Genomic DNA, 14,923 nt, shown 5'->3' on the forward strand with positions numbered 1-14,923 from the left:
AAATAAATAACTTTCGTATCGTGTATCGGCACTGGTAGCACCAACAAGGAGAGTAAAGTTATTTGTCTTAGAAGGAGCACCCAAAAAGAGCAAGTAGTCGTAGCGTTAGGAAAGTACCATTGAAGACAGATTTATACAGTATGGACAAACAGGAACAGGACAGCGAGCCGCAGATAATTTACGGCAACAGCAGGCCATTGGTTTATCGGAGATAATCTCCAAAAGAACACAGGTACAATAATAATTATTATTTTGTTTGTTTTCTATTATAAACTGTATACCAAAGAAGCGAAAAGAAGCCATCCACGGTCGTTCGTCTGCGTAGTGCTGTACGCTCAGGCAGGCGTGTGTATATTCCGAGCCTTATCGTATACTATAGTAATGTACTATGATTACAATATAATCAAGTTCATCGATCGAGTGGTAAGAAGTAAGGGCAAACAATATCATGAAGGGTAAAGGCTACAATGAGAGCACGACTTGGTCCACTTAAGCAAGCAAAATGACACGTAAAAAATATCGCCGTTACTTTCAATAGCATACGTATAGCTGGAACTTACGAAACAACAAAGAACAAACGGTTCAATGGACGGTATCGAAAATCATTGGTCTGTATCCTGATGTCGTTCTGAAGCCTGCGCAGACGACTGGCGTCATTTGGCCGTCTGCTGCTGGTCCAGTTCCTTTTGTAGTTGCTGTTGAACCACTGTATAACAGGGGACAACATTTTCAAAAACGAATCAGAAAACCTAACATAGATACAAGCTGTTTGCTTTCTAGATCAAAATAACATGTGTACTTTTTGATAGCTAGCCGTAGCAATAGAGGTCTGTGTTGTTGCTTCGATCATCTCAGAAGATCGATGATTAGGGCTGATACCGAGGCAAGAGTGCGTCACACAATTGATTCAATCTATAAATAGATACAATATATGGGGCGAAAATTACTTCTCCTGTTTCAAACCAATTGAAAGCTTATGTTTCCAGTGGCCTGACGGTGGCCTATTATTACTCGACGGTTTTCGAAGAAACGTTTAGCATAGTTTAATGAATGAGAGTAAACGAGCGACGCGCCTAGCCTTGTACCGCACGTCTATAATTATAAGTGACCAATTAAGCAGCCATTCAACAAATCAGCAGGAGCTTTCTTATTTTCAAACAGAGTTTTAATATTGGCTAAAGTATTTCATTTGCAAAGGGAACAAGCAAAACGATACGATCAAGCCAAACGTAATTCTATTTTCACAATGGCATAAGCTTGTTCTAACTGCGATCAACCCTTTCGATGACAATGCCTCAGTAACATCAATGTTTACCTTTTTAGGTTAAGCCCAAATTTAAATGCATTACGAGGCTTTTTTTTGTTTTTATAATTATAGCACCTGTTAGTTGGCGTTCTAATGACAGCGTGCGTTTTCACTGCTATGAAAACAGTGTTAAACAATGCCCCTCACGCCAGCAACTCGTTAAAATTCGTTGCTTGGTAATGCGGCCACGCCATGAAGCATTCGTGAAGTTGCCCACCCACCTTCTTTTACCTTTCGTTTACCACCTCTAACTCCCACGCAAATCCATCTAGTAACCTTATTTGACTTCCTTGCGCCTGTATTCGGCTATACTACTTCTAACATTCCCATAATTCTAACAAGCCGCGTTTTTCTTCTTTCGTAGTTCAACCGGCTCGACTGACTGGCTGGCTGGTTGGTTGACTAGGATCGTTTCTGCATTTCTGATGCGTTACACACGCGAACGCACACATGCTTAATTTATTTCACTCTATAACAACAGGGTAAACGGTTATTCCAGAGGATATCTCTAAATCAGGGTAATGCGCTGTTCCTCCCACATTTCTCATCAAACCCATCGCTTGATCCGCCTACATGGCGACGCTAACAAGCACAGTTTTTCAGGGTTCCTATCTGGGGTTTCAGGGCCCGTCATCTTGGTCACTCCGACTATGTCAAATGAGTAGCTACTAGGAGATTATGACAATAATGGAACAGCAACAGATGCCACCTCGATTCAAAGGCGTTCCCCGTGGAAACATAAAAGACTTCTTGTCACCTAGTCTCTCTAGAGAGCTTTCATTATTATGCGTATGTCTACTAATACTAACGTAAAAGTCACTTCACGTTGCTGTCGTGATTGATATTTACGTAACTCGTGCTTCCTTTGTCATGCGATAATTTTCCGCGTAGTCTTTACAGTCCGGCCTGAGCGTGGGCTAACGTCTGTAGTGAACGTCTGTAACAACCTGGAGTAGAACTAGACCCCGAACTGCCAGACAGAGAGTGGTTTGCTGCTCATCGCATAGCCACGGCTAGCATGATATATAAATGGTTTGTGCGACGCCTGAATGTTTTTACTACTAGTTGTAGTGCCCCGAATCTACATAGGCACCATTACAAAAATTATCTGATCATCGGACTACATGAGGGCACTTTGTTGCTTCTTCATTTGGAAGGGGCGTACATCGTCTCTAGTCGCGAACTCAACCTCTGCTTCTATTTTTCCCTGTTCCCCGCTCGGTCACAGGAAGCAGCTATTGGCGATGGTCAGTTATGGAAAAACTGGATTAACCAGCGAAGTACGCTGAATAATAATACAGGTGTGAGAATCCACGACTCTCGAATCGCAGAGTGGCCGAAGACAACGTCTGCTTTGAACCGTGACTCTATTTTGCCGACTACGATGTATGTCCGTAATGACCAGTACATGCTGCTGCTTCGGCAGAGCTAGGTCATCACCGTTTCACTATTAATATCATCAACAGCATATGTATATATATATATACACATATTATGTATATATATATATATATAAATTGTTTAGTGGCACTATTGTCAACTTACGATGGCTGTAAACAGCGGTTGGTGATGCTTATTGATTCGGTTCACCACGGTCGCGCTAGTTGTTCTCGGGATAGTTTAGCAGTAATAGAATGTCGGCGCTTAAGTTGTCCCCGCGGCCGGTGCACCGGCGTTAGTCCAGTTCAGACTGTTTACTATTACTATTTGGTCCGGCTGTTTGGGTTGCGACGGCCTGTGTCGTATTTTCCGTCGTTTTGCCATTGCGAACAGCGCCACCGCCACCGCCACCGCTAGTGACAACGACAACAATAAGGCGTATGTTGCCGTTGCTGTTGCACTCGTATTAGCTAGCCGGGCGTCCAAAATAACGGCGTGACCACGTTTTCACTGGCACTGTTTGCTGGCTTACCGCTGTAATGATTATGAATGACGAATCCTCGCCGCATCGCGTCGACTGTTGTGCATCTTTTTCTTCGCCTGACAATGAACGGCTTTTGTGTTTTTTTCTGAACAATCGGGCGTTCATGCTCGCTCACTCTTTCTCTCTTCCCGTCTTTTTCGCTGCTTCTGGCACCGCGTAACGGACAGTCCTCATCGACGCCGCGAGGCGAACCGACGTGCCGCTTTGTCGCTGATGTACATATCACAGGGTTCGCGTCGCGTCTGCATCTCATTCTCATCCTTCGCTCAGCCTTATCCAAGACGGTCGTTCCACACAAGCAACGGAAGGCCCTAGCGTATGGACAATGCACGTACGACGACGCCAGCTGTGTCCACAGCACAACAGCGGCGGGCAGGCGACTTGGAAAAGGCAACGGTAGAACGACAGCAGCAGCAGCAGCAGCAGCTGCGATGGTTTCGTGAGACTCCATTATCGGTAACGAAACTAGTATAGGACCGAGGGGGTGGACTGACAAATATCGCTGGGGTGGGTCGACAGAGATTAGGTCTGAACGGAAGCAGAAGAAAAAGATAAGTCGAGGTCCCGTCCATAAAATTCGAGGTGTTCTCCAACTGATCTCTCCACCGGCGTAAGATGAAACAGGTATATTAATTATTAAGCGGGGACCCATAGAGCGAACAAACAGAAATCTTTGATGGACCTAGTGGGCTATACATGTGTACTTTATAGAAAACCCTCAAGAAGAATATGAATGCGCGAATAGAACTCGACGCGTACATTGCTTATGAAATATGATTTAATCTGTCACGACCATCTAATTTCTCTTCTTGGTTTGCAATGTGTTTGATACCTAATTGTAGAATCTAGCTGATGGTGTCTTGCACCGGATGATACAATTAACTGATCAACTCCGACGGTATCGCTGCCGCTGCCGCAGTTGTTTAGCTATCCAAATTCGGCCACCGATCCCTTCCGGTGGACGAGCCTTTCTCGATTTCCCTCATATATAAGAACACATAAATCTAGATCTTAGCGACAAGCATGACGACGTATTAGGGTTTAGATGGAACCCTGAAGTCGCCGCTAATGTTTCAAACGGTTTGTGCTGGTTAGCTATGGAACGCATCCGTCTCAGCCGGCGCTTCATTCCTTCTTCAGCATCTTGATTTAGGGAACAGCAGCATTGATCATCATCAAGTAACGGCCGGTGGCCAAGCATTATCGGCTAAAACAGCGGATCATAAGACCCTCTGCGTAGGCACATGCTGCTGTAGGAACAAAAAGACAAAAGCGTGAAGCAGGCTTACCGATCACAATAATGAAACAATATTTTCTCATATAAAGGAAATAAAGATAAAGTTGAATAAGTGTGCTGGTCCAGGCGGTCGATCGGTCGGTCGTGGCGCGGCCATTACTTTTCTGTAAACTTGTCTAATCGACTTTTTACCACTGAGTTGCCCCGGACTAGTAGCTGCTATTATTATTGTTCATTGCACATCATAGAACGATTAAAAATAATTCAACAAACGTTATCTGAAAATCTCGAACACGGGCCAGGTAATAATGGTGACTACAGAAAAAGCCCAGGCGCCAAAAGTTCTACAAGTGTTTTCTCGTATTGCAACAGGAGATCAGCATCTAACTGTAAATCTTTCGGTTGTATATGGTGTTCAACGACGCGAAATGACTTTTCGCGTTCTTACACGTAAGTGGTTCAGTGATCTGTTGCTAGATTGCTTCGCAATTATATCGACTAGGTATCTAGTAATATGTCTGTACCGTAAACTGTTATATACTGAATAAACAAATCTGCGTTATTCGAAGTTCAGTTGAGGCCTCAATTCAGTGGTATACTTCACTGAACGGATCCAGTTAAATAAGATTTCCCCTGGTTAGAAATGAATTCTGTTTACCCGAAAAACTCAGCTGCCCTCAGATTTGCCTACGTGTTACGTCGACATTAGGCGTGTCGCTTAAGTTCAATCTGGTAAATTATTAAAACGCTATAGTTTGCAAAAATATTTCTACGAGCTGCTGCATACTCAGCAGCGAAAAACTCATACCGGTGAGAAGCTCCGACACTAAATCGTCATTCATGGGATCTATATGTCTCAAAGATAAATACGAGGCTCTGAAGTAAGGAAGTGAGAACGAATCACAGCATTAGCGATGGCCTCTAGAACTAAGTTCATAGACTGACCCAGCTATAATCGTCATTAGGAAACTGCAAAACCGCACACGGGTGTTAGCAATGTCGGTGCACTCTTCGTTCGAATAGAGATTCTCAAGGCTAATAAACACTTATTATTAAGTTAATTATCATTGAACTTCGTCAATGCTTTAATCCGTCAATTTGCTTCCGTGTCACTTTTGACGTCGATGCATTCTTCCATTCAGATATACTCAAGTATTAACCCTCTTCAATAGGATATTTCCCCTTACTTGCTTAGACAGATAGCTCATACTACCGATATCTTCTATCACTCGCTATATACATAGCTTCATTATAATCGAATGTAGTTTTAGATACGCGTCTAAAATAAGGCGCTTTTGGCTAGCTGTTTGACCAAACAGCCTCTAACAGCTTCTTATCGCAGCATCCATCGACTGCTTAGGCAATTCAATATAAGCGACGATTAGCCTTAGCGACCCAGAACGTCAGCGGGTTACCCGGTTTCACTCGGAAGCGAAGTAAGCCATTTCCGACCTGTCCGTTTGCGAAGTTCACAACAGAATCGCTATATATATATATATATACATCAAGTCCAATGAACAAACGTTCGCCTCTGTGCAGACGCGTGGTCAGCCCTTGAATGTAATCATCGATGTTACGTTACCATACGGCCAGTCTAGCTGAACTGAAACGTCCGGTAGCCTGCGCTTATTATTACGCCCGTGACCATCCGTCCATAGCCAAGTCGACTGCCCCCGCTGCTCTTCTTACCGCTTCTATGGCTGTCGCCAGCGCCTCTTGCTTAAATGTACAACACAAATATGAGTCTGCACACGCGAAGTCCCGGCTTACCACTGTCATCACTACCATAATAATACACGAATAGTTAACGCTTGCTATAAGTTTTTAATAGTTTTACATCTTCGGTAACTGTACTTCCACTCAGCTAATATTGAGGGTTGAAGAGGAGGCGTGGCCATCTGTGTCTTCTGCGATCCACTCAACATATGAGGCCCCGTCTGGCTGTATGTGTACATGTAAGGGTGAGTGCCTAGTGTGAACGTAGTCGGCTAAATCGCAAAAAAAAAAACGCTATATGCCGACAAAGCATACGCTGGATAAATAGTTGAATAGATGTCTGCCATCATCTTCTTAGAGCTTTGATATATCGGAGGGTTTATGCAGCCAAACTATGCATTATATGATAATGATCACCATTCTTGTTATTATTATGCTCAGTATTGATATATGAGCTTACGATCGAAATCCATCATAAATCAATTGTTTGGGCTTCACGCTAAACTGGCTGATTTTATAAAGCTTCACTCGCATATGCGTTCATCATGCTATTTTGTCGTCTGCTGGCCACTGCTGTCAAGCAATGAGTTAAAGAGAAAACGAAAAATACAGTCGATTTTTACATCTTTACGTATCCTGTACGTTTTACAATATGCAGAATAATACACGACCGTCACAGGACAGATCACAAACGCTTCCCAAGACTATTTCGATGAAAAAGAGTTGAGCATTCATATTTTATATACTGTTCTTTTTTTAAGATTTTTTATTCCCTTCAGTGGCTTTATCGTGTTGCCTTATCTTATCATCACAGCGTATCATCTCCTTATTCACTGACGCAGTTTTCTTTCCAATCCTTCTAATCGTCACATCGGACCCTGCTTGCTTTCGCGTTACTTCAGATCAACTTGCACTCGAAGTTCTGTAGGCGCAACTTTCGATTCCTCTGCGAAACAGGATGCAGCTAACAATCCCCTCTTCCATATCATGTTATGACGTGTCTTCAATAATCGTGCATGATAGCACGTGCATGCTTTGCAGTATTCTTCGTCGTGTCGCGGTAACCCGCACCTTCATCGTTATCGCTTAAGACTGTACATTATATGCTACACGGACTGCTGTGCTGTTTTCCTGTAATGACATCGAGAGACTTGCGTATTTTGCCATTGGTGGTGGCGTTTCATGACACACGTCGCAGAAGAGCTAACGACGTTTAGTCAGAACGAGGGACGGCCGATCGTTGAGCGTAGCCGTACAGGAGCGCTGCCGTTATGGAAGGCCGAGCGTCAGAAGTAACCAGACAGAGATGGCGGCAACAGGGGCAGCGTTAAAGGATACCAAACTGGGAGGACGGCAAGCGGCTAACGTTTCAACAGAACAGATAATACGGCACTGTGACAGGGACATCACTTTGGTCGCTCTGCATGAACATTGCTTATAGCATCGGAACGATAGATAACGATGACTAGAAATGGTCGCGCATTCTCTCGTCTATAGGTCTCTCCATGTTGTCTAAAAGCGCATGTATGAGCTAACGTTACTGTAGTAGGACGCATGAAGCAAGGGGGTCGGATATTCGCGCGACGCCTACGGCCGGGTTAAGCGATTTCCTTACACAGGAACATTTTGCTCGGCTATTGTCTGTATATCTGAACGTTGACGACGCTACTTCTCGTGCTGCTGTACGGAAGGTGGTTATCGCTGTTATTCTAACTGTGGTGTTCTTTGCGAGCGCTGCGGTCGAACCGTTGGAGGTGATACTAAGGGAGCATTGACTAAATCGGCACTGCGAACCTGTTACCTGTTTGACAAACGCTGGCAAAAAGATGGCTGGTCTTAGCCACGTTTGACAATACTATCGATAGTACAATATATGTGGACAGCATTGCGGGTGAGCAACTCTCAGGATCGTCTAAACGGATGCAAAAAAGTAGACCCCGAAAAGAATAGAAATTGAACGTTTGTAGAGAGCAGAGATTCATTGAGAAATGTTAAGCCTTTCCAAGATATCTTCACGGCAACATGCAATACTTGCGATCACACCCAGCCAACGTTACCCCTAAAGACGCGGCTTCATCCATTTTCATTAGCTAATTTCTATCAAATAGCGAACAAACACAGTTGGGCTAGAGTTCCCACATTGTCTTAATAAGAATTTGCTAAGGGTACACGGTTTCGACCTAGCTGCTGGACCTATTTCGATAGATTCAACTGGTTGTAAGCACCAATGGATCTATTGAAATACAACAAATGTATTATTACGCGAAGGTGCGCAGGCGTCTAGCAGTCAAAGTGGACTGCAGTCACAGAGTAACGGCGTTAATTCCTAGCCCTCTACATACTATGGAAAAAAAATGCAAATGATATTGTATAGTCTGTTAGATTGCCGTTGATGCCAATCGACACCATTAGTCGCTTGGTTTCTCCGTGTCTTTAGACCATGATCAACAGAGGATCTAACGGTAGAAAAAGCTATATAGAAGCGGGGGCAGTTGCGTGGTCGTCCAACCGTCTCAACTCGGAAATCGATGGCCAGAGAGCGACGACTGACAATTTTGTTTCTGTCGAGTCATCTTATGCGCGCGCGTTTTCCCTACATACACCGCCACTGTTGCTTCTGCAGCTACCACTGTGCCGCTAGTGCAAACAGCACCGGATGACAATGAACAGAACTCCACGTGACACTACTTCGATTTGAAATTCGCGCTTCCCACTATAATTTCTGTTAGCAGCGCCTAAATCCGCGTCTAAAGGTATCGCTGCTATTACCGCCGATGTTGTCTGCTGTTATATCGTTGTCGTCGTTATTGGTGTATCGATGGTGTGCCTGCGGCGGCAGTTGTTCCGTCCGTCCTTCCATAGAGCCTCGTTCTGTCTACACTTGTATCTGTTATCTGTCCCTGTTTTTGTCGTATCGAGTGGCAATCGTTGCGACAACCACAAGCTTCAGTACAAACAATGCGACATTACACTGTGCATTCACTGGAACGATGACGACAATGTTGCCTTACTTCCGCCGCTGGCGCCACCGTCACCTCTGCTGGCTTCAACAGCATCGCTTACGCCGCGATCATCGCATGTAGACAATAACAAGCGGCGGCGTCTTTGCCATTGCCATTGCTGGTGGCAGACACCGGTCGACATAACGTCAACGACAGCGATCTGGCCACAGACAAGGGTCAGACGAATTCTCTTACAAACGTAATACTCGCTGGAGGACTAAAGAACACTGAGAACAACGACAGCATTATCATCATCACGAAAAAGAGTAACAGCGGTAACTATTTCGAATAACTACCTGCATCATGGGAATTCGACTGATACAACAGAAGGCGAAGTCAATTTGAAAAGGAGCTTGAATATTATAGCATGGCCTGCACTGGTAACAGCAACTAGCGGTCCCTATTTACGCACTCATTGACGGACCAATCTGTCTGCTATTTGCCGTCTCTCTTCGCTGCTGCTTCGCGATAGCTACGTTGCTGCAGTGACAATATCATAGATACGTAAGACATTGCGCCTGCCCGCTAGAACTAGTTCCTGTGCCACCCCGACTGATACGATGATCGGATCGTCACTGCCGGTACGGATACTCGACCCCGCCACGCCGAGATAGCTAGACATCCAGGCAAACGCACTGCGCGTCGTAACGGAAGCGGCTGGTAACAACTGCATGTCCGCCATTAGCGGCATTAGTTTTACCACAGGTTAGTTGACGACTTCAGAGGCGGTGGCAGCGGGAGTGGTCCGAAGGGTTCTGCCGGTGTTCTTGCCGCCTTTTGTTGGTTTCATATGGCGTCTCTTGCTTGAAAACCTGTATTACCGTTTGTATAGCAAAACCACTGCTGCCACCGTTGCTATTATCGCGATGGGGGCTGACGAGCTGCTGTACCTGCCAGAAGCTGACTTTGGGACAACACCGTGGAGACAACTTGACACATACTCACTGCTGCCAGCGAATGAACGAGCCTGACCGCGAGGAAGAGGGGCAGCAAACAGCGTACGCTATTTAGTTCCATAGAATAATGTTACAATAGAAACAGTGGCCAACAACGACGTATCCAGCAAAGGGCGCTATCAGCTGCGGGAGGTGACAGTGCAACCGGCACGATGTCTGACACCGTCAACGTTACCACGGCCACAGAACAGTTTACCGCTGACTGTAAAACAATAATAATGACTTAACGATAAAACAAAAACGAATAGCAAGCTGGACTTCTGCTTATACAGACATACGCAAACACACGACTTCGTGATGATGTTGCTGGTTGTAAGGTAGCGTCGTTTTGTAGTACTCCTTGGACGCGTGCGCTTGTTCGGATCGGAGTATTCTCATCGAGCTTTTCTCGCTACGTTAGATATAGATGGCAATTGTGCGACGAGGCGTAACACTACGGAGGAGCTGTTGCGCAAAACAACCAGGAAGCGAACAGGCCATTCCCTACGTTGATACGATAAGTCCTATTCTAGTTCAGGAATAATGAATGGGATAGAGGAAAAGGCAACGTATTGACGATGACTGCATTGTTAGGTAATGAATAAAACTGTTGAGGGGGGGGGGGACGAAGTTTGTTTCAGTTTAATATAGAAAAAAAGAAAAATAAACACCCACAAGTCTCCGAGCGAAGTAGCACTTCCTTCTTAAACACGACTCAAGTACACATAAACTATTTGATCTGCAGGCCAGGTGATGACGATTATTCGGCCACTAACGCTCCAAACTTAATATTAATTCGCCTTACTAATGTATCGTTTACACCGAATTTCGAAGTACAGAGATTATCGAATAGCCCGCTCCCATCTTCTTAGTAAATCTGCTAGATGCTGAAACAGATTCGTGCCGTCCTGGTGGGTGGAACTTCATAGAAGAACGCTTCTTTTAGAACTACCCGAGTTCGAAGGGGCACTTCGATAACGCCCAAGATCGCGCTATTCAAGATGATTTGTTTTACAAATCAATTGATTTGGATCTCCTAAATGGCTATTGGAAGCTGGCAAGTGAATCAGACGCCTCTGACTACGATCTGATAAAGCCGCCTTTTTTCGACAAAAGTCGATGTTATAATCACTGAATTTATTCAGTTACATTTATGTATAGATATATTTATTTCTTTAACGAGCTGTTCCCACAGATTTCCACTTGCGACCGACTTGTACCTAGCACTTCTGTAGAGATTCCCGCTGATCATCTTATCAGGTTAGTTGTTTACTGTTTTAGTCTAAGCACAGCTTAGACATATGCAGTTTGCGTACCATTGTGTCTACCTATAGTACTTAAGTAATCGATCTGTCACTCACCGTTTGTGGATGGCCATGTCGTTTTAGAGTCGTCGGATGAACTTCAGTGGAGTGGGGCAATTTCTTCTTTCGACGATCGCTGCAGACCCGTCAGTTCCTGCACCAATATTTACATACGATGACTGAAGATGAACAAGGACTCAGAAAGGAAAGTTTTTCTAATAGTAAACAAAAGAGCTCGTTCGCTTTTCAGCTAACGAAAAAAAAAAAAGCAAGGAAGGCGGACCCGTTCACAGAGTCGATCTTCACATAATTGGACAATTTTCAGTGGCGATGATGACAATAGAGTGACACAGCGGTTTGGTGCGCTCAACGTTCAATAGGACTGGTCACTATCAATGAACAATTGCAAAGAGAGCGGAATAGACCATAGACAACAAATAGCACAACGAAGAAAAGCGGGAGGGTAGTTAAAGCACATCTATTCGTGCATCCTGTTGAACTCGCAAAAACGGTCTACGAAGTCCCACAAGGCCCTCAGTGTTTTGTTTACACAGCTTGCAGTAGTGTTTATGCCTTTACTGCAACTAATATCGCATAGCACAGAGCATAGTCTCTATAGGGGTACAGCCTCCAATGTCGATGACAGCATTCGTCCCGTGTTTCTCTCGAACCTTCCGAAATTTTCGACAGATGAACGAAGCAGATGTTGGTTGGCTATAGGCAGATATTCATTGCAGCGCCTTGTAGTAGTCGTCGAGCGTACAGCTTTGTTCCCGTTAATGACTCCGTGTTCTCTGAGTACGCGCTCATTTCCCTGGTTTTTTCTTTTTATGTTTGTCGAGTTCGTTGTCCTTGAAGCCGTTTGTGGCTGTCCGCCGTCACCGTACATCGAATACACGATGACAGCTCGTCGAATACAGATACTTGGTGTCAACCGACCTGACTTGGGGTATTTTGACACAACTACTTCCATTCAACAGTGTCGTGAAGTAGTAGTAAGTCAACAAGTAAAAAAAAAGCAAACCAATCAAAGGACCGATTCTCGTCCGCGACCGGAACGGAACACGGGCACGCACATATTGAGCTGGCTATCCACTCTGACACTGCTTTTATCAGCACGGAACTGAGAGCGAGTGAGCAGCGCGAGCGGCAGGAACGTGAAACAACAGACAACTGCCCGCGCGAACAACAGCACGACGGCGCTAATGATCGTAGCTGAGGCCAGCGGCGGCTGCACCAGAAGTAGCGGCGGTGGCAGCAGCAGCAGTAGCAGAAGAACCGGTAGCAGCGGCTGGCATACCACCCGTCGCAGCAGCCCTAGCGGCGAATTTCTTCAACAACACCGACAACGATTACGTTAGTATCGCCAAACTCGATGACAACTGCCGGCAGTGGCAGCAGTAAAGGTCGCCGGCGAACCGCCACATCTCGACGGAACAGCAACGGCAGCAGCACAGCCTGTAGCAGCGAATGCAGCAACGTTAGAAGCCACAGTTCAGCTGGAATAGGCTGCCACCGACTACAATAGGACGTGCTCTGCCGCCGGTGGCGCGGCCCACCGTCGCCAGCAGCAGCGGCAGCGAACTCCCTCCGCCGCGGTACAATGTGCTCGATAGCTCTATTTCTGTTGACTGTCCCTCCTCTGAAAGAGGGAACGAACTCAGATATGGAGAAAGGGTCGAATGCTGGGCGAGAGTTCAATTGAATTAGGAGAGGGTAATTCGCTGGCAGCAACGGGCGGCTGGTCGAGCCGCGCGGCGCTAAACGATGGAGCAATGATAGCCAGCAATGAGGCGTGGATCCATGCATCTGACGTTTCTGAAGGTACCTCAAATATTGTTAGGTACTCGTATATGATGTGGTGCTGAAGGCCATCGAAATGTTGTGTTGTATATTATGTTATATGTGCTCTGGGAACGCTGCAGCCAATGGTACGGATGCAGGCGCGTCCCGACTGTAAACAAACTGGTAGACTGGCATTGTGAGGGTCCGGGAAGAAGAACTTTGGCACGAAAAAAATAAAAACAAACATGTACTAACATCAATAGGAAGGAACAATTTTCGTATTGTCTCAGTCGAATATAGCTGCTGGGTGTATGTCAACATCGAACGGAGTGCATGGGAAAGTCGAACTGGTCTTCTACCATAACATGAGCAAGAGGCTTTTAGAACAGATATTAGTGCTGAAATAAAAATCCAAAGAGACAAGTGACCCGCACTGGTGGAAAATGTTTACTAAATCTGCAATCGCACCGACAGAATATTCTCTTCCGGTTGATCTATAGTTGACGCTTTGGCAACGCTTCAGTAGTACGGGTTCGCCTATTAACCACTGAGAGGGAGAGGTCTATGTCTGGACGTACTTCAGTCCTCTGCTAAAAGTTCGGGCATTAAATAATACGCTGAAGACAACACTCTGTTTTCTTGCTCGACTCCTCTGCATTGTTTGAGCTAAGTATTTAGCCTGTTGTGTCCATGGAGCAGACCTCTAGTCGACAAAACAGCGCGTTAACGAGCAGCATTCAAAATGGAAATTGCAAAAATGAACAAAAAACACCGAGTCAGAAAAAAACGGGCACGAAGCTAAAACCTAGTATGGCTAGCATCATACTCATCGCTCTGTCTAAACTTCACTTATTCACCTTTATAGGTAGCAGTCAAACACTCCATATACATACGCAGATTCACAATATAATATCACAGGATTAAAATGACTGTAGGACCACCGCAATTTCGTATTGTATTTAGATGGTATCTATGTTGCGATCTCTGAAGGCACATATGCTGACAATTCACATAGACCGCCTACGGCATCGTTTGTTATTGAGTCGATGAACAAATCTGCGTGCTGCGGAAAGGTTACTTGTCTTCATCCTAATTGGAACGCAATCATGATGAAATAAATAACAGTGGAAAAAGAAGACCTAGGAGCCTTTAACTATGTCTGACATATTGTGCACCTTCTATATGGACTTCAACAATGATACGCGCGGCAAACTAGCATGTAAGCAACTTGAATGCTAATTTAAAGAACGTCTCCTTATGCACGGGACTGTTATTGATTGGAGCGTGTGATTTTTTCGTTGTTGTAAGATTGTGACAAGGTAAGATGAAGGGGTAAGTTGAAGGCGTCGATGTTTACAAGGCTTCAAGTTAAAGGATAATTTGAATCTCATCATTGTTCATTCGGACGAAGTCCCCCAGATCGACGCATCATATTCGTGCCAGCACTATCTATTATATAACACAATGCAGAATTGTCAAATCATATATCGGTAGGCAACTTCGCATTTGGTTTCCATTGAGTTTGTATTACTACTTCGTACTGCGAGCGTCGTGTGGGGCTCTGTTAGTTGCTTGAAATTTGACGGAGCATAGCCGAAACGAAAAACACTGGGTTTCGTCCATGTGTGAGATGATATTTTATTAGCTAGAAATAAACAGATGCGCACATAATTTTAGATAATTTATTTGTAATATTTGTCTAGCCTATCTGAGT

At 44.9% G+C, this 14,923-nt stretch overlaps 1 protein-coding gene and 1 long non-coding RNA gene across 2 annotated transcripts in view; one reads left to right on the forward strand and one right to left on the reverse strand.

Moving 5' to 3' along the window:
* The window catches only part of LOC111254383 (uncharacterized), a 45,928-nt gene extending 34,310 nt beyond the window's left edge, over window positions 1-11,618 (reverse strand). Inside the window, exon 1 of the mRNA XM_086974379.1 lies at window positions 11,482-11,618. Within this exon, the coding sequence (XP_086830505.1) occupies window positions 11,482-11,498 (17 nt within the window). The 5' untranslated portion in view covers window positions 11,499-11,618. The remainder of the gene's footprint in view (window positions 1-11,481) is intronic.
* On the forward strand, window positions 6,077-14,486 carry LOC147754551 (uncharacterized). Its single transcript, XR_015316627.1, has 2 exons — window positions 6,077-11,380; window positions 11,509-14,486. It is a non-coding gene; the product is annotated as an uncharacterized LOC147754551 (long non-coding RNA).
* Window positions 14,487-14,923: the final 437 nt, after the last annotated feature.

This window comes from Varroa destructor, unplaced genomic scaffold, assembly GCF_002443255.2.
Source record: "Varroa destructor unplaced genomic scaffold, Vdes_3.0 BEIS01000007.1, whole genome shotgun sequence".
Taxonomy (NCBI): domain Eukaryota; kingdom Metazoa; phylum Arthropoda; class Arachnida; order Mesostigmata; family Varroidae; genus Varroa; species Varroa destructor.